Source organism: Dipteris shenzhenensis, chromosome 32 (assembly GCF_047967505.1).
Source record: "Dipteris shenzhenensis isolate YYH24624 ecotype China chromosome 32, Dip_SZ_1.0, whole genome shotgun sequence".
In the NCBI taxonomy this organism is placed as follows: domain Eukaryota; kingdom Viridiplantae; phylum Streptophyta; class Polypodiopsida; order Gleicheniales; family Dipteridaceae; genus Dipteris; species Dipteris shenzhenensis.
In genome coordinates this window covers 34,772,804-34,791,133 of record NC_141627.1, presented here as the reverse complement: position 1 = coordinate 34,791,133, position 18,330 = coordinate 34,772,804, and the positions used below count along the sequence as shown (strand labels likewise).

Genomic DNA, 18,330 nt, shown 5'->3' with positions numbered 1-18,330 from the left:
CTTCTTCTTCTTCTTCTTCTTCTTCTTCTCTCTTTCAGCTTCCAGGCAGGCCTTTTGAATGTGTTCAACTTGTTTTATCATGGGCAGGAGGGGATTCAACAAGAAGCAAAAATAGCCATTTTTTATTTTCAAAAGTTCTCCATTCTTTATTGATCCACATGCTATTTTTTCCTCTAGAAATCCTACACATTTTTAACCTCTCTCTCTCTCTCTCTCTCTCTCTCTCTCTCTCTTTCTTTCTTTGTCTTCCTCATCGCTTTCAATTCATCATCTCCACCCTCTTTCATTATTTGGATCTCAAGCAGGCCTTATGAATGATTTATTATCATTCACCTTGTTTTAATCTTGGGCAAGCCTTATGAATTATTAAATATCATTCACCTTGTTTAAACAAGTCAAATTTGAACGAATGGAACACAAAGGTTGAGGCCATGGATGCGGCACAGTTCTTGGCTAGGGTGATCCTTTGTAGTAAATGAGTAGCATGAATTGTCTACGACGAACTCGAGACTCGCTCCAATGGGTCTCAAGGTGAGATTTTAAAACGACTTTAATTTCAATAAATAAAATTTCAAGTGAACACATAAACAGAAAGCAGATTGAAATCAAATGTGACCCGCATGATTAGTGTTCTCTAAATATCAAGGCATAGCACATAATTTATGAAAAAGAAAGACTTTCCAAGACAGCACATATTCATCTAATAAAGAATATAAAAAGGGGAAATACCCACAACTATTTGAAGTGCTAAGGAATTCTAAAGCTATTTGGGGTTGTACTCTCATCTCTATATTCAACCTAACCATCTAATGGGTCAAAACACATACCTACAATCTAGGGGGAAATGGTAGGTGAAATGGCTTTGGCAAATCGCCCATGATGCAAGATTGATTTTAAAAAGAGTCACCTATTCACCTCTTCTCAACTTGCCTAAATATCTCTCTCTCCCATTGCTCATTCCTAGCTAAGGCGAGCAAGATGACACAAAATATGGCTCTCTTGGGAGTAATGCAAAGCATGTCTTCCGTCTTTGTAGTCTAATTTGAGAGGTGGAAAAGTATTATGCATTCAAGCATTGGCAAGGCAACAAATGACCCATGCTTGGACTAGTTTGCTAACTTGGGGAGAACGGTGGAGGTCTCCAAATCTAGGGACTACAGAGTGTCTCCATGCACATTTCAATAGATGTTTGTTTTTGGTCCACATACATGCTCTCATAGGAATGTGCACCTACTACATATCGAACCATAATCAAAATATATTTAAGAAAGCAAATATTAGTGCAATGTTGGGTGATAGGAATCTAGGTAGCCAAGAGAAAGAGATATGCACTAAGTTCACTTTTGAAAATTTTATATAGCATGGGTCTTCAAAGAGGACTATTGAAAATCCTTTATCTCAAAGCATACTCCATTATTAGCTATGCTAACTTAATATCTAGAGTCATAGTTTTTTTTGGTTACTTACATTTACCTTGACACAAGTTTGTTACAATGGACACATTGTCTAGTTTCATGCCATTTTGGGATTTCCCCATGAACTTGAATTTAGTAAAAAAGACTTGCTTAGGGTGTTCCTCCTTTTTTGTTTGCGAGTGCGGCTGACGATCTGACTGTTTGGCCCGATGCTGGGGAGCCCTGTGCCCCTGCCTAGGTTCAGGGGGAGCCCCTTGCTCTTGCCTAGGTTGAGGAGGATCCCTGTCTTAACCTCTTAGGCAATCCCAAGCTAAGTGTCCCATTTGTCTGCATCGGAGGCACTGGCCTAGAGACCTCAACTCGCATACCCCCCATCTCCATCGCATGTCATGAATTGCGAGGTGTGCGCAGCAAGCCAATCTTTTTCGATGATTGGTCTTTGTTCAGTGAAGTGGGCATCCGCGGCACGATGTGTAACCACCCTCAGAGCTGGGGTAGGGTCGGTGATGCCCTGTGGTGGATGGCACGTGGCAGAGCAGGATTGGCCCATGCGATCTAGTTAAAAGGGCCTTCAACAAGGTTGTAGTACAGATAAATCATGGCAGAGTGTGTCTGCGTTCTCACCCTCTCGCCCTCTGCATTATCTTCCTCTGCCCCTTGCTCCCTTCAGAGCCAACCAGTGGCAATTCAAAGCTTTGATGTAGCCCAGTCTGCTAGCCGTCGCAGCAGCAACCGGCTTCTCGTCATCTCTGCCACGCGCTCTGGTGGAAAAGAATCCGGTGGCACACGCTACATTGGTGGAAAACGGGTGCCTTTCTTCTTCGTTTGCTTTGAACCATTCTTCTTCTTCGTCTGCTTGGAAAATTTATGCGTCTTCATTCCAATTTATCAACCTCAGCATTAAGCCTTTTCCATTTTCCATTTCCTTCTTCGCTTTTATAAATTGGGATTTAGCTGCACTCTTGTAGGAAGATTTGAAGAAAGATTGAGGGAGCTCAATACCTGAAGGGGGCAGAACTCCTCACATTCCTGCATTGCAAACTCCTCAATACGTAACCTTGCCACGTTCTCTGCTGTTTTGCACATTTCCTCAGATTCGGCCATTTTGGTTATGAAGCTTGATGTACTTCTTGGAAAGCTTAGGATTGTTACCCTCTTGTGGCAATGTACTTACGATATGTGATACTTAATCATTGACCTTCGTTGACCAATGTTGCTTCGTAAGATTTCCATCCATATGGCGGACGTAGTTGATTTCCCTCTTCTTCGTAGGATAATGCAATGCGCCATTTACAGTTTACCAAAGTTGAAGTCGGTGCATGGGCTGTAGTGGGAGCATGATTCCAATGAGTTGTTTATGGCAGCTAGGCTCGTGGTTTTGCTAACACTTTAATATTTTCTTCTTAGAGGTGTTAATTTAGGAGGACATTCAGTTGAATCATGTTCCTAACCTGGGTCTAAAGTGATACCCTCATCTTTGCTCAGCAGCGTTGCCCATCCTTAGGGAGTGATGGATCGTTTTTAAGGTGATTCTTCATTCCTAAAAATTTAAGACTTCAAGCACCAAGTGCTTAAGATGAAAGAGCATAAAGATCAGAGTCTGTGACTAAATATAGCAAGGAATTTGGCCTTTCATGTAGCATAGCAGCAACACATGCAGTTCGCAGTAGAAAGTCAATATTCTCAAGGAGAAGTAAGGCCATTTAATGAAGAACTGCGGCATCAAGCATAAGGAGCTTGGAATGCTTTGGACCAAATCTTTAGATGATACGGGTAAGAACTTCGTGTATCATGGTGTAACAGTATCTGAACCCACCTGGTGATGTCTAAGGTTTGTGTGTGACAAAGTTATTTTTGTCAGTTCTAAAGTTGAGGATCGAGATTTTCTGTTTGCCTCAGTTGCATGAAACAGTCATAGAAATTCAATATTCTCAAGGAGAAGTAAGGCCATTTAATGAAGAATTGTGGCATCAGGGACTAAGAAGGAGCTTGGAATGCTTTGGACCAAATCTTAAGATGAATATTGGTAAGAACTATGCGTGTCTGTCAAATGTTGCACATGCGAAAGCGTGAAATATGAGAGTAAGAAAGAGAGAGTGCAAATTAGAGATGAGGCAAGGTGCTTTGGTATAATGCATATAAACTGTGCACAAGTAGTGTGTGTGTGTGTGTGTGTTAGTGGAACTGGATACAGACGATAGGGAAGGAGGGCCCTATATCTAAGGCAGCAAAGTAGTCAACCTAGGGAGTGGTACTAGCTGACCCAGGTCCATTCAACCGACCTAGGTCAGGTTGGTTGACCCGACCTAGGTCAGCCAACATGGGTGACCAGACTAGTGTTACGCTCTAGCCGAGGTAGCATGACCTCGGAAGAATCAGTCGACATTTCCCTTATAGGATCTATCTTTGTAATATATGTGTTTGCGCTTTATGTAAATGATCGGGAGGGATTAATGTCAAGGTCCTAGGTGAGGGCTGATAGCACCAGACTAGATAGATCTGAGACCAAGGGCCTAGTGCAAAGATTGTGCCTAGGGGCAAGGAATTAAATGCATCCCAAGAGAGGGGTGAAATGTTGCATTAGGAAGGCCCTATATGGATGACATGTGGCATCTAGATCTATCTAGGGATTTGGGGTCTGTCAAGGCTAGTGAGAGAAGATAAGGATTTGTGATTGTCCACGTGAATTTCTGTGCAGCTCTATCTCTCTTGCTTGGTAGTCTTGGCAGAGTTGGCTGGGAGGAATAGTAAGGTGCTACTCCCGTGATATCTGCGGTGAGAGAAGAGATAGGAGGTAGATAGTTTAACAGTTGGTATCAGAGCTCCGGGTCGTGTAGGGGTAAGGCGTGGAGCGTAAGACCTGTGGGCAGCGCAAGTCGACGGGCTGGCTGATCGACGAAGGAACGGGCTGATAGCGTGGGGTCCACCTGACGGAACAGGAACCGTGGGAAGGCAAGTCGTCGATCATTGGTGGTGACGGAGCAATCGTGGCGCTCATGTGGACCCACGATTGGGCTATGCAGAACGACGGAGCGCCGGAACGTGGGGCCTACGAATTGGAGAACGCAGGCTTTCGGAATTGAGGTTTTAGCCTGGGTCCCGTAGGTTGGTGATTCGGCGATGCCCACAAGCAAGGACTGTGGCGATCTCGCAGCGGCCCGTGAGCAGTGACGGGTTGATGGTGGGCTGGTCGACGTGCAGTAACGGGTTGACCGTTGGTAGGTACAGGTTGGTGGCGTGGAGGTTAGCTAGTAGGAAGGCTAACGAACCTTCGTTCCGTTGATTGCGAAACGACAATTGGTATCACCTACGTTCCGTTGGTTGTGAGACGACACCAGAGTGATTCCAAAGGATTGCTTCGGTTGCTGTTAGGCAGGAGCGAACCACCAGGGAGCAGCTCTTTTTCTTCCTGCGCAAAATTTCGATTCACAGTTCATTTATTTCTATACAACGGAAGGGAATCTAAAGCGAAAAAAAATAAAATAAGATTTTCGTGGACTGTCCTTCAGATTGAGCCTGTGTGCTCAAGTCAGTTTGATGCAGGAATTTCCCTAGTATAGGGAAAGTGGTTTGGGGTATATTGTGATATATGCTTGTGTCAAATACTTGGTCAGTATTGTCGTCAGATTGCAGGTTTTCCCTAGTATAGGGAAAAGCGCCATCTGTGAGATATGCCTGTATTAAATGCTTGATCAGTGTGAATGTGGGATTGCAGGAGTTCCCTAGTATAGGGAATTGTGTTCAGAGTGTCAGTACCCTGAATTGTGTCAGCTTGTGATTACAGTGTTCTAGGGGTGTTTATTAAAAAAAAAAAAAAAAAAAAAGGCCCCAAAACAAAACACCTACTGAACTAAATGGAAGCAGAAGAAGGAGCTTCCAGGAGGGACCCTGGTGAATCAGGAGTCCGGCCGACCCAGCCGGGATCGCGCCCAGTAGCTCACACTTTATCTGGCAGGATTGCATTGCTGGAAGATGCCTTGCAACAGTTGTTAGCGCAGCAATTACAAGCCAACGCAGGGCAATCGGAGCTTAGGAGAGTGCTACAGAGTATGTCTGCCAGACCTTCTCGAGAAGAGAAGGGAAAGGCTCCAATGGAACTGGAGTCTAGTGTTCATACGGTTGAGCCTAGGAAGGCTAAAGTGCCAAATATTGCTAATTACAGACCGGAAAAGTATTCTGGTCGGATGAACGACCGTAGCTCCGATGTCATTGAGACCTGGCTACACAAATGGGACGAGGCGTTCGCCATTTGTGAGATCAGAAATGACATCAAAAAGATCCGCGAGGCCACCCATATGTTTAGTGAGGCTGCGGATCGGTGGTGGATTAAACAACAAAAAGATGGCATAGCATCCACTACCTGGGAGGGGTTTAAAAGAGAGTTCAGGAAACACTTCTTACCTCCTGACGAGGCATCCCGAGCTTGGGATCAATATAGGAACCTGCGTCAGAGAAATTTATCAGTAGCAGAATACACTGATAAGTTTCGAGAGAGTGTAATGAAGGTTGACGAACCCCTGCCTCAATCAATCCAAGTGAAAGATTTCATATTTGGATTGAATGATCGAATAAAAATGGAAGTTCGTGCTAAGTACGCGAACACGCTAGATGATGCAATAGCTATAGCCCTGAACTACGAGGATGCCAAGGGCAACAAGCCAAGTGGGTTTGCACAGATCGGAACCCAGTATGGGTATCCGAAGAAATCTGGGTTTAAGAAGAAGTGGACTAGTAGAGGGAGTGGTTCGCAGCCGAGTGGTCAAGCCAAGCAGGCGAGACCGGCTGAAACTCCTAAACCAAGTACCACCATTGGAGTGAAGAGAAAAGTAACTCCAATGGCAGCCCGGGCTTGGTCTAAGTCTCCCTTGAACCCGGAACAAAGGGAAAAAGCGAGGAGAGAAGGCTTATGCTTTGGTTGCCTTCAACCTCATCAGTGGAGAGATTGTCCACGTAATAAAGATCGTCGGATGGCTGAGATGGTGATCTCAGAGTGCGACGTGGAGATGCAGGGAAGTCCCAGAGCGGAAGAGATGCAGATTCAGCTAGCGGGATCTTCTCAGAGGTTAGTACCTTGTTTGTTCTGTGTATCTGTTACTAAGTTAGTGACGAGTGCACCTGATAACATCCTATCTAAGCCCGCAGCAACGGGGTATACAGCCTTCAATGATACGGAGTTAATCAAAATGAAAGGGCAAGTGGCCAGTCATGATGTCATTGTGTTGTTTGACTCAGCGTCAACTCACAATGTGATTAACTCCAAGCTCGTAAAGAGGCTGAAATTAAAGACAAGTCCATCTGACTATGCGTATACAGTCAGGATGGCTGATGGAAGTTCAACTGAAGTATGGGACCAAAGGGTTACCCAGTTGGAGCTTCGGATTCAGGACTATACTGAGAAGCTTGATTTTGAAATAACCAAGCTTGCTCATGCGGATATAGCCCTGGGAATGGCGTGGCATTCTAGAAAGAATCCAGCCATTGATTGGAAAAAGCACGTATATCAATTCAAGATGAATGATGTGCTTTATGTCTTGCGAGGTGAAAGAGATATACCTCAGGGACCGTTGGTTTCCGTGATGGAAATCAGAAAGGCTCAAGTAGAGTCTTTATACCTTTGTACAGCATCGGTAGAGTCGGTAGATGAGTCTTCGGCTAGCACTGATGTTACGCAAAGTGATGAGATGGCCAAGCTGGCTAATCTTATAACAGAGGAGTTTTCTGAATGTTTTAGGGATGAACTACCTTATGGGTTACCTCCAGAGCGGAAAGTTCAGCATAAGATTGAACTGATCCCGGGGGCAGAACCTGTAAATAGACCTCCCTATAGAATGAGTTTTATTGAAGAAGCGGAGGTGCGTAGGCAACTGGAAGAATACCTCAAGTTGGGGCAGATTCAACCAAGTTTCTCACCTTTTGCTTCACCAGTGATATTAAAGAGGAAAAAGGATGATACGTTTCGCCTCTGTATAGATTACAGAGCATTGAATAATATCACTGTTAAGCACAGGTATCCGATGGCTCGGATTGATGATTTGCTAGATGCATTACATGGAGCCGTGATTTTCAGCAAGATAGATCTTAAGTGCGGCTATCATCAGATCCGGATTAGAGCCGAGGATGTGCATAAAACCGCTTTTAGAAGCAGGTTTGGTCATTATGAGTTTTTGGTAATGCCTTTCGGACTTACCAATGCTCCAGCGACCTTCGTCATGCTTATGAATGATTTACTACGTCCGTATATCGGAAAGTTCGTAGTACATTTCATTGACGATATCTTGATATTCAGTAAAAGTGTTACTGAGCATTGTGAACACTTAAGGATAGTGTTCAGTACTTTGAGGAAAGCCAGTCTTTACGTGAATAAAAAGAAAACTATACTGTGTATGGTTAAGCTTGAGTACTTAGGGTTCATAATTACTCCACAGGGGGTAGAAATGGATCCGAAGAAAGTGGCTGCGATACTAACTTGGCCAATCCCTCAGAGCCTGACCGCGTTGCGATCATTCTTGGGATTTGTCCAGTTTTATAGAAGGCATATCAAAGGATATTCCGGAATAGTATCGCCATTGACTGATCTGACCTCAGATAAAGTACCTTTTATTTGGGGACAGAATCAACAGGAAAGTTTTAACACCATAAAACAAGCTGTGGTCTCAGGACCGGTGTTAAAAATAGTTGATCCCCAGAAACCGTTGTTCCTAGAAACCGATGCAAGTGGCATTGCGGTAGGAGCAGTCCTCCTTCAAGAGGGAAGGCCAGTAGCCTTTGAAAGCAAGAAGCTTTCTCCCTCTCAAAGGAATTGGCCAACTCATGAATTGGAGTTGTATGCTGTTATCCATGCTTTGAAAACATGGAGGCATTATCTATATGGTTCAGAGTTTTATGTGGATGTGGATCATGATACTCTGAAACATTTCTGTAAACAGCCTGACTTGAGGGGCCGCCAAGCTAGGTGGGCAGAGCTCATGCAGGAGTTTAATCTAACGATTCGGTACCGAAGAGGAAAAGACAATAAGGTAGCTGATGCGTTGTCTCGCATTATGCACAACCTGAGTTTCACGGTATTAGAGAGTGCTCTAATGACCGAGATCAGAGAAACTCAAAAGGTGGACGAGTTTGTCCAGAGCTTATGGCCTAAGGCTCATGTGTTAAAACCCGGGGAAAATGAAAAAGATGACCTGGCATCCAGAAAAGGCCAAACTTATGCAAGATATACCATAAGGGATGGTATGCTAGTTAGAAATGGCAAGGTTGTAGTACCTGGTCAGAATGATCTCAGGCAGAGAGTCATTCGACAATGCCATGATAGCCCGTGTGCCGCAAGTAGCGGATTTGTTTATTAGACATATATTTCGTCTGCATGGATTGCCTAGATCCATAGTGTCAGACAGAGATGTCAGGTTTACCGGTCACTTTTGGACAGCGGTATTTGAGACACTAAGGACTGAGTTGGGAATGAGCAGTGGGGATCATCCTGAGACGGATGGTCAGACGGAGAGAGTCAACCAGACTTTAGAGGATATGCTGAGGGCATATGTGTCATTGAGGCAACATACATGGGACAAGTGGTTGCCATTGTTGGAGTTTGCCTACAATGATCGAAAACATTCATCTACTGGGTTCAGTCCGTTTGAACTGAACTATGGTTATAGACCAGCCAATCCAACTATAGTTGGAGTACCTCAGAAAGTGCCTAGTGCCGCGAACTTTGTAGTTCAGATGCGGGAGATGCTAGCACTTGCGAGAGCTAACATCCGCCAGGCTATGGATAGAGCCAAGGTGTATGTGGATGAAAATCGGTCTATAAGAGTATTTGAAGAAGGAGAAAAAGTTTTTCTCAGAATTCCTTCGCACTCGAAGTCGTTGACTTCAGGAGAGTGTGCTAAGTTATCGCCTCGATACTGTGGGCCGTGGTTAATTCTAAAGAGAATAGGCAGTGTAGCCTATAAATTAGAATTGCCACAGGGGTGTAAGGTGCACCCGGTTTTTCATGTTTCACGTTTAAAGAAATTTTTACATACTGGTGACTCACTAATCGAAGGTGTGGTTTTGTTTCAGGAGATAGAGGATATTGCAAGGCGCAAACCAACAAGAATCCTGGACCGAGGAACAATGCAAATACGAAATCGGAAGATACCCACGGTGTTGGTTGCATGGCATGGTCAGCCTCTATCCGAAGCTACCTGGTAATCCGTATATCAGTTGCGGAGAGTGTTCCCAGACTTTATCATCGAGGACGCTGATGTCTAAAGAGGGAAGGAATGTTACGCTCTAGCCGAGGTAGCATGACCTCGGAAGAATCAGTCGACATTTCCCTTATAGGATCTATCTTTGTAATATATGTGTTTGCGCTTTATGTAAATGATCGGGAGGGATTAATGTCAAGGTCCTAGGTGAGGGCTGATAGCACCAGACTAGATAGATCTGAGACCAAGGCCCTAGTGCAAAGATTGTGCCTAGGGGCAAGGAATTAAATGCATCCCAAGAGAGGGGTGAAATGTTGCATTAGGAAGGCCCTATATGGATGACATGTGGCATCTAGATCTATCTAGGGATTTGGGGTCTGTCAAGGCTAGTGAGAGAAGATAAGGATTGGTGATTGTCCACGTGAATTTCTGTGCAGCTCTATCTCTCTTGCTTGGTAGTCTTGGCAGAGTTGGCTGGGAGGAATAGTAAGGTGCTACTCCCGTGATATCTGCGGTGAGAGAAGAGATAGGAGGTAGATAGTTTAACAACTAGGGTGACTTGACCAGGGTTATTTGACTAGATTTACTCGACCAGGGTTTACCAACCCTGGCGGCATGTTTCGTCATTGATTCCTTTTCCAACTTCCCAGGCAATGGGAAAACAGTCCTACAAACTGTCCCCCAACCTAGAGACAATCTACTCCTATCAAGTTGCGGGCTACCCACATAGAAGCTCTCACTCATGAGATGCCCTAATTTCTAACTCCCTCTTTGTAACTCATAGTGAGCACATATGCCGAGGAAGAAATCTGATGAAGATGCAACCATGGACCCTCCAGCATCGTGAATACTGGAATCACCTCTGTGATAGCACCTGATAGCCTAGATCCTCGAAGCACCACGAACAGTAAAGAGTTTTGCATGTCTTTGATTTCCCATGCTAGTGTGTAGTGAAGTCCAAGTGTAGAATGATGAGTTGTGGAACAGACCACACCTAATATCCCTTGGGGAACACATCATGTCCAGGAACCCCGATCGATGAACTCGGAACACATCCTATCCATAGTCTTTGCAGCTGATAAGTAATGAATTGGTGAACACATTTTGATCATAGTTGTGTGACCTGAGCCTTTCTTGCCTGCCATATACTAGTTTGTGGAGCCTCAGCCCGCTCTCCTGCCCACAAGCACTCTCTGGCTATCAATCTCATCCTAGTCTTCTGATCTTCCCTTGTCCTTCGACCGGCATGCCGTCTTTGGCCAGGTGGCCTCTCTTCCCACAAGCATAGCATGAGCTCTGTCCTTTCTTTTGCATTGTTAAAAGTGCATGATCACCACTTGGAGTTACCTGACGCTTGCTCTTTGATACGAGGACTGATTCCTCCTCTAGGAGTAGTAAACAAACGTCATCGAAATGTACTTGATTTGTTGTGACCTGGCACCACAGTGCTATGGTAAACCATATTGTACTTGGGGGGAAGCTTAATGAGAATAAGGGCAGCCAACTGAAGAGAGGATAAAGCATGCCCTTGGCCTTCATCGAGAATAGCTTCACGAACTCTGTGCGGGGAACTAGAGACTTTATAGTTGACCCTGCAAAGTGACAACTCACATATTAGAATGCCTTGCATAGCGATTGTAATGAAGGGCCAATTTAGAGGACCTTGAAATGTGAAGGGACTATATAAGTCCCCATCCACCCCTTATTGTACACATTTTTGATGTGACATGTAATCCTATCTCCCATCTCCTTCCTCCTACGTGTTGCCTTCACTCCCTCTCCCAATCTCTCTTTATCTCTTTCTTCCCCTCACCTCTCTCTCTCTCTCTTTTTCTCACTTCTCTCTCCTTCTCCCTCTTCCTCTCTCTTCCCCTTTCGAATTCTATCCCCTTCTACAATCTGCCTTGCCTCTTTCATTACATTGGTATCAGAGCCCTTTCTTGGGCCTAGTTCACAAACGCCTAAGCAACGCTATCCGACCACAATGGGAGCATGGAGCTATCCGACCACAGCAATCCCATCCGACTGATATCCCGATGCACCTACGATGCCTACCTTTAGACCTACGTAGCTTGGCCAACCACATAGCTCCTGACCTACTTAGGACACGTAACACCCTTGCAGACGTGCAGCCCTCGCCATGAGCCGACCGTCGCGCCAATTTCCTTACTTAGCCTGCCATCGCCCGTCGCCTTGCTCAGCCCTTGATGTCTTGCAAATGTGCAGACTTGCTTGATGCCGCTGCCCTTCCGTCCATCTCGCATCGCCTTTCTGTCGTGCGTAGTCCTTTTGTCTGTGTCGCGCCGCATCATGGGGGAGTACAATTGCAAGCAAGAAATGAAACTAACTCAGCAAAATTAGCCAAAGGGAGGGAGAGAGGAAGGGACACATAGAGAGAGAGAGAGAGAGAGAGAGAGAGAGATGTATTACCATCTTCGGGAGGCCACACGGGCCTATGAGACAAAAGTACTTTATTTGACGTATTTTAGTAAGCACTGGGTTTGCCCAAGAGACTCCGCGGGTCTTTAGAAACCCAGTATAGCTGCTTATGCTTGGGCACTGATGACGACATAAGTGTTGCTTTGCTTGCTAAGTATGTCTTCCTTTTGCTTTTCATAAAAGTTTTTGTTTACCTCTTTTTCTTCTCTTTCATTTTCTCTTTTATTTTCTTTGTAGATTTTTGATCTTTAGAACAACAAAATTTCTAAATTTGTATGATTGGACTTATTCTAGTCTTACAAAGGTATATGAGACAAAGGTACAATCCAATGCTAACTCATACAAGCCACTATGGGCTGAAGCAAAGGGCTCGTTAAGGCCCTTGTTGAGTGCTATACTACGAAATCTCAAACTCAAAAACTAGTACTAAAAACTAGCTACTCAAAAGCTATAACCAGGTGCCATGGTGGCTCTCTTTGGGCTGCTAAGATGTCCCAAATCTGTGTCTGTTGGGTCGTCTCTTGCTATGGCAAGGGGTATGGTCTCGTGATCTCTGTATTTGGTGGGCCATGTCAACAGTGATGCCTTGGTTCCGATGGTCCCCTGTGAGTAGAGTTGGGTCGGGATGGACTTGCATCGTGCGTGCTCTGGTCAACCTTTGCATCATGTGTGGTCTCTATGTCCCTAGCTCAACCGCACCATGCCATCTCCTCCTGCTGATCCGTGCTGTCCTCATGTTCGCTATCTCCTCCTCCTCTACTCCACCATGTCTTGGGGCTGACTTGGAAGCAAAAAGTTTGTGACATGTTGCTATGCACGGTCAGCCTCGGGTGGCACTGCCACCTCGTGCTGCTTGATCTGCTGCAATTAAGTCTATATGTGTTGCCGCATTTCCATTAAGTAGAGGCCACGCAAAGCTGGTCTTGAAAGTGGATCTGTCGGGAGTATCCCAATGGAGATGAAGGAACCAGGAGAGTTGAGTATATATTTAGGAGTCACATCAAATGATATGAGGGAATGGTACTTATATAGTACCTCCTTATCCCGTTTGACCTTTCTATCTTGCAAACAATCCCAAGTGCTAATCATCCTAACCCCTACTAACTTGACCACTTTTTGGCCTTCATTATAACCATTCCCACTCTTAATATTTTGTCCTCAAAATTGCAAGGGATGGTTAAACTCCAGGATTCCGTGCTGTAAAATAAACATACTCCAACATGCACGCCACCTGGGTCAGAAGGAAAAGTAGGATAGCTCTTAGCCCTAGATGTTGTGGCACCTCCTAGGCCATGTAAACATTGATCCCACCCAGAATGCTCATCATCAAGAAGCTCCACAATCAGATGGCCAGTGCCTATCTCCATGGAGTCTGCTTTGCACACATCTTCATGCTTTGTTGTCCTCTTTTGCCTACATTGGGAGCTTTCATTGCTTTTCCAGATATCCAATGCATCTCAAGCTATGCTGTCCTGCCCAAATGCAATAAACTGAAAACTATCTTCATTATAGATGCTAGATTCAGGCTCAAATAGACTAGGCCCCTGCCATAATGTAAGAATGACAAATTAGCTCTAACATCAGATGGTAAGGCCCATGTAAGCATGGTGCCACTGACCCCGTAAACCCAAGTGCAGTTTTGGGCACATGGCATCCTTCCACATAAATCTGTCCATTTGAGGTGGTATAGACTGTAGTGCCTCTTGTCTGTTTGAGATCGAGGCCAAATCATCTCATATGCATGGTGCTGAAATAGAGATGAATAATAAGTGCTAGAGGGACATGCTCTACCAAAATCATCCACACAACGTTGGGATTTTCCAAAGCGGTAGTGCTGCACGCATTTCAAGGATATCACTCATTGGAAGTGTCAACAGTGGGAGTCTCTGGCTGAAGTTCCCCATGGGCAAGGTACTAATAAGCTTCTGAAGGATGGAAGGCTCTGGCTGGTTGTGTAATAAATACTCTGCCTGCTGCCCACCCTGATCTTGTGTCTAATTGCAGTAAAATCCCCATGCATTAGTGTACCTTTGTGCTCTACCGGCCATATTGTAGCATTATCATGCCTATGAGATCACCCTCCTTGGAAAGAAGCTGATTGCTTTTGTCCTTCATGATCCTCAACTTCTGTTGTGGCAAATGTACCTCATCCCAAACTGTAGCTTACCTTGGTCACCTTCAATAGCACTTTCATATTCATCTTTTTCATCATCTTGCATAATTGCATTATCTTGCTGCTTTGTACTAATGTACTGATGGGGACAACAACTATTTAGACCAATATGGTTGTGCAAGGGTTGCTTGCCATCAGTATTACTATGCCCATTTTCAAAAGTGTCATAACAGCCATCCTCCTTTCACTGTCATTTGTCTTCATAAGTTTGGCTGTCATTTTCAGGTTCTACCCTAAAGTTGTCACAATAGCCGTCTTCCTTCTGCTGTCCATTGTCTTCATAATTTTGGCTGTTGTTTTCATCATTGGATTTACCGAATGGCCTGTTGGACCCTAAAGTGTGTGCAAAAGATGTAACCAAGAAGGGGGAAGGGCAGATTTGGAGATGGGGAGAGAATAGCAGAAGGAAGGCAGGAGAAGAGAGGAGAAGGGGAAAGAGAGAGGATGAGAGAGAAGGATGAGGGTTAGAGAGATAGAGAGAGGGAGGAAAGAGAGAGTGTGAGCGTAGGCAGCAGGTAGCAGGAAGAAGGAGGGAGAGTAGATAGGATTAGATGTCACATCAGAAAGGTACCATACAAATCATAAGGGGCTGACTTATATAGTCCCCCTTCTTTCTCCTATCTTACCACTAATTTCCCTTCTTTTTCCCCACCTATTTCCCACCTAATTCCCTGCTATTTCCCACCTTCATTACAGCCATCCCTCCCCAAGGAATTTTGCCCTCAAATTTTTATATGCGGGCTGTTAAATAGGTGCAGCAAACAGCAAATAATAATCAGCCCGGTAGGAGATAGGGGTTGTCCTAGGCAATGCTCTCTGGCTGCCATGAGTTCTCATCCTCAAGAAGTCCCTGCCACTTGATAAGATACTCGATGTAGACTTTGTTTCGGAGTACATGATCCTTGAAACCCATGATGCACTCCGGAACATAGAGTATGTGGCCCTCCTCATTCATAGGTGGTTGCTCAGGAAGGACTTGAACATGCTGTCCAACATGTGGCTTCAGCAAGGACACATGGAAAACATTATGAATCCTAGAGGTCCTGGGTACCTCCAACTCATACGCCACCTCACCAACTTTGCGGATGATCCTGTAGGGACCGTAATACCTGTGGGCAAGCTTCGTGTTGGTGTTACCTTTCAGTGAGGCATAATGGCTCTTATGGAGGCGTAAGTGCACATAATCCCCTTCTTCAAAAGACAGATACCTCCTGTGTTCATCCGCATACTTCTTCTGCTTGGCTTGGGCATCCTGCATATTCTTTTTAGCCAATTGCAGAAGGGCATCCATACTCTCCAAGTCATTTCTTGCTTGCTGATTTTTCACAACCATGTCTGCAACTAAAGATGGCATACCCACTGTGCATCCATACATAGCCTCGAACGGGCTCATGCCAATAGAGATGTGCTTGGTACTGGTGTAACAAAATTCAGCAAGTGCCAACCACTTATCCCAAGACTTCTGTGTGTCATGACAAAAATGCCTCAAATACTCCTCCAGCTATTTGTTCACCCTTTTTGACTGTCCATCCGTCTTAGGGTGGTAAGCAGTGCTAGGTGTAAGAGAAGTACCCACTGCTGTAAATAGCTCCTGCCAAAAGTGACCCATAAATTTTGCATCTTTGTTGGTGACAATCACCCGAGGGAAGCCATGATGCTTAAGAACATGCTCAATGAACTGCCAAGCAACCTGTGATGCTGAATAACGGGTCTTAGTGGGTATGAAATGGGCCTGCTTTGTCATTCTGTCAACCACCACAAAAATGCTATCCCATCCCCGCTCTGTGGAAGGCAACCCTGTGATGAAATCCATAGCAATGTGAGTCCATTTGCCTTCTGGAATAGGTAATGGCTGCAAGAGACCCATGGGTAACTGGCTGTCCACTTTATTCTACTAGCAGGGCAAACATTCACTGACAAATTTAACTACATCCCGCCACAAGCCATCCCAGAGAAAACTCCGTTTGACCTTTTCATATGTCTTAGTAATACCCGCATGTCCTGCCATAGGAGATGAGTGCATTTCCTGTAAGACCAGCAGTCGGTACTTTGAATCTGGCACCAAATAAATTGTGTCCTTACACCACAACAGCCCATTATGCAGCTTAAATTCAGCTTGCCCCTGGCTCAATGGCCTCTGCAACTCCACAAATATATAAGACTGCGTTTTTGGATACTTTTAAGTGGTGCACTTGGAGATACAACACTCCCTCTTGCAGAAATTTAGCTTGGTGTATTGAAAGTTAAAGATGTGAGAACCATGTTTTTCGGATGTCACTCTGAAGGTATTGTTGAAGCCACCATACTTCAAATATGGTATATTATTGGTGCCTTGCAATTTTTTCAAGAGTCTATCTATGTAACAGGGATTTTTACTCTCTAAAATGCATCCACTCTAGGCCTATAAATTCTCTCAGAAAGCCTGAATTCCATATTGAGTCAGGAAGTGATGCTGAGAAAAATAGCTGTACGCAATAGCTTTTATGAATTGTGCACATTTAATTGGAAGCTTGAGGTCCTTAATTATAACAGTAGAGGTCATGCTGTACTTGAATTTTATTTCAGCTCCTGTAATCTTAGAGAGTCGGATCTCTTTCAGCATCTTTTGGTTTAGGTGTTCTGACTCTCATACGAGTTTCTTTTTCTATTTTGTTTTGCTGGGTGTGTAGGTGTGCTTGTTTTGCCCATCTGAGCCCCTTGATGCCTAGCATTTTGACTAAGGAATAGTACTTTTTGTGTTAGATTGGTTTTCTTTTCTTTGAGATTTTGTTCCTCCTTTGAAAATGGTGGTCATCCTATGCGGTGGGTAATATTCCAAGTGTGCTACTTGTATGGGGTTATCTAGTATGTCTCTCTTGAGGTACCTGGGCTTTAACAAATTTGAATTGGGCACTTTTAACAGGCTTCTCTTATTTCAGAGTTAGCCAGTATATCTCTTAGCAAGGGTCCATTTCAAGACAATAATATCTTTCTTAACTGATCTATTGATTATCCTAGGCTAGCGGGTATGATCATCTCGTATGAGGTCATCTAGTGTGTCTGTCTTGATGTGCTTCAAGATGGAGACTATCCCAAACTCTGGATAGTATTTTGAATTTGAATTGGGCATTTCAACAGGGTTCTCTTATTTCAAAGTTAACAAGTATTTCCCTTAAACAAGGGCACATCTTAAGACAGAAATGGCTTTCTTAATGGTTCTCTGAGTTGTCTTGTTACATGGTGCATTGATACAAATAGGTTTCAAATGCCGTTGTTAAATGCTTGTAATGTGGGAACATTTCCTATCTGTTATTTCCTTCGATGCAGGTGAAGGTTTTGGAATCAGGAGATAAGTCTGCAAAGTTGCGGGATAAAGTTTCAGATGAGCCTGCTGCTGTGAAACTGCTATCAAGGATTGAGCAGCTGAAGTTGTTGTCCAAGGCTGAGAAGGCAGGCCTCCTCTCAGCAGCAGAAAATGCAGGACTTTCTCTGTCTACAATAGAAAGATTGGGCCTTCTTTCGAAGGCTGAAGAACTGGGTGTCTTGTCTGCAGCAACTGACCCAAGCACTCCTGGATCTCTATTGGCAATTTCCGTAGCATTGTGGCTGGCTGGTCCAGCTTTCGTGTATTTTGTACCGGAGGAGTCTGCATGGCAGGTGATATTACAGCTCATTGTTGCCCTCGTTACAATACTTGGGGGTTCTGCCGCTTTTGGAGCTTCAAAACTCGTGTCTACATTACAAAAGTCTGAATAACTGGGATTATAAATTTGCACGTCTTAAAATGCGGTGTTCTTTCTTCCACTTATCGAGGTGTTGATTCTTGAATGTGAAATACTCCTGACGTATTCCTTAATAGAGGCTAGAATGTTTAAAAGGATGAAGTATTATAAATCTTTTCAAAAGTCGAGATAGGAAGTACACATCAGATTTGCACTTGTTACAGCATCATATGTAATTTTGACATCACTTGTATTAAAACACTCGTTCATATAAGATTATCATGGCATTGAGTACGGAGGTATAAATGCTACTAAAACACTTGTTCATAAAGATTATCACGTCATGGTGCATGGAGGTGTAAATGCTATTCAAATGTAAATGTTTCAAAATTGCAAGCTTCAGTTCAGGCCACCTT

The 18,330-nt window shown here is 44.3% G+C and overlaps 1 protein-coding gene across 1 annotated transcript; it reads left to right on the top strand.

Annotated features, from left to right (window-relative positions):
• Window positions 1-1,984: 1,984 nt before the first annotated feature.
• LOC147880651 (uncharacterized) lies at window positions 1,985-18,072 on the top strand. Its single transcript, XM_087371146.1, has 2 exons — window positions 1,985-2,223; window positions 17,520-18,072. Exons 1-2 carry the CDS (start codon window positions 2,014-2,016, stop codon window positions 17,946-17,948), a joined length of 639 nt encoding a protein of 212 aa, XP_087227272.1. The 5' UTR covers window positions 1,985-2,013; the 3' UTR covers window positions 17,949-18,072.
• Window positions 18,073-18,330: the final 258 nt, after the last annotated feature.

Bases quoted from the DNA above. Each gene is read 5' to 3' on its own strand.
- LOC147880651 (XM_087371146.1), top strand. From the start codon at position 2,014: ATGGCAGAGTGTGTCTGCGTTCTCACCCTCTCGCCCTCTGCATTATCT. The intron at 2,224-17,519 runs GTGCCTTTCTTC...CCTTCGATGCAG, and splicing joins GCTACATTGGTGGAAAACGG to GTGAAGGTTTTGGAATCAGG.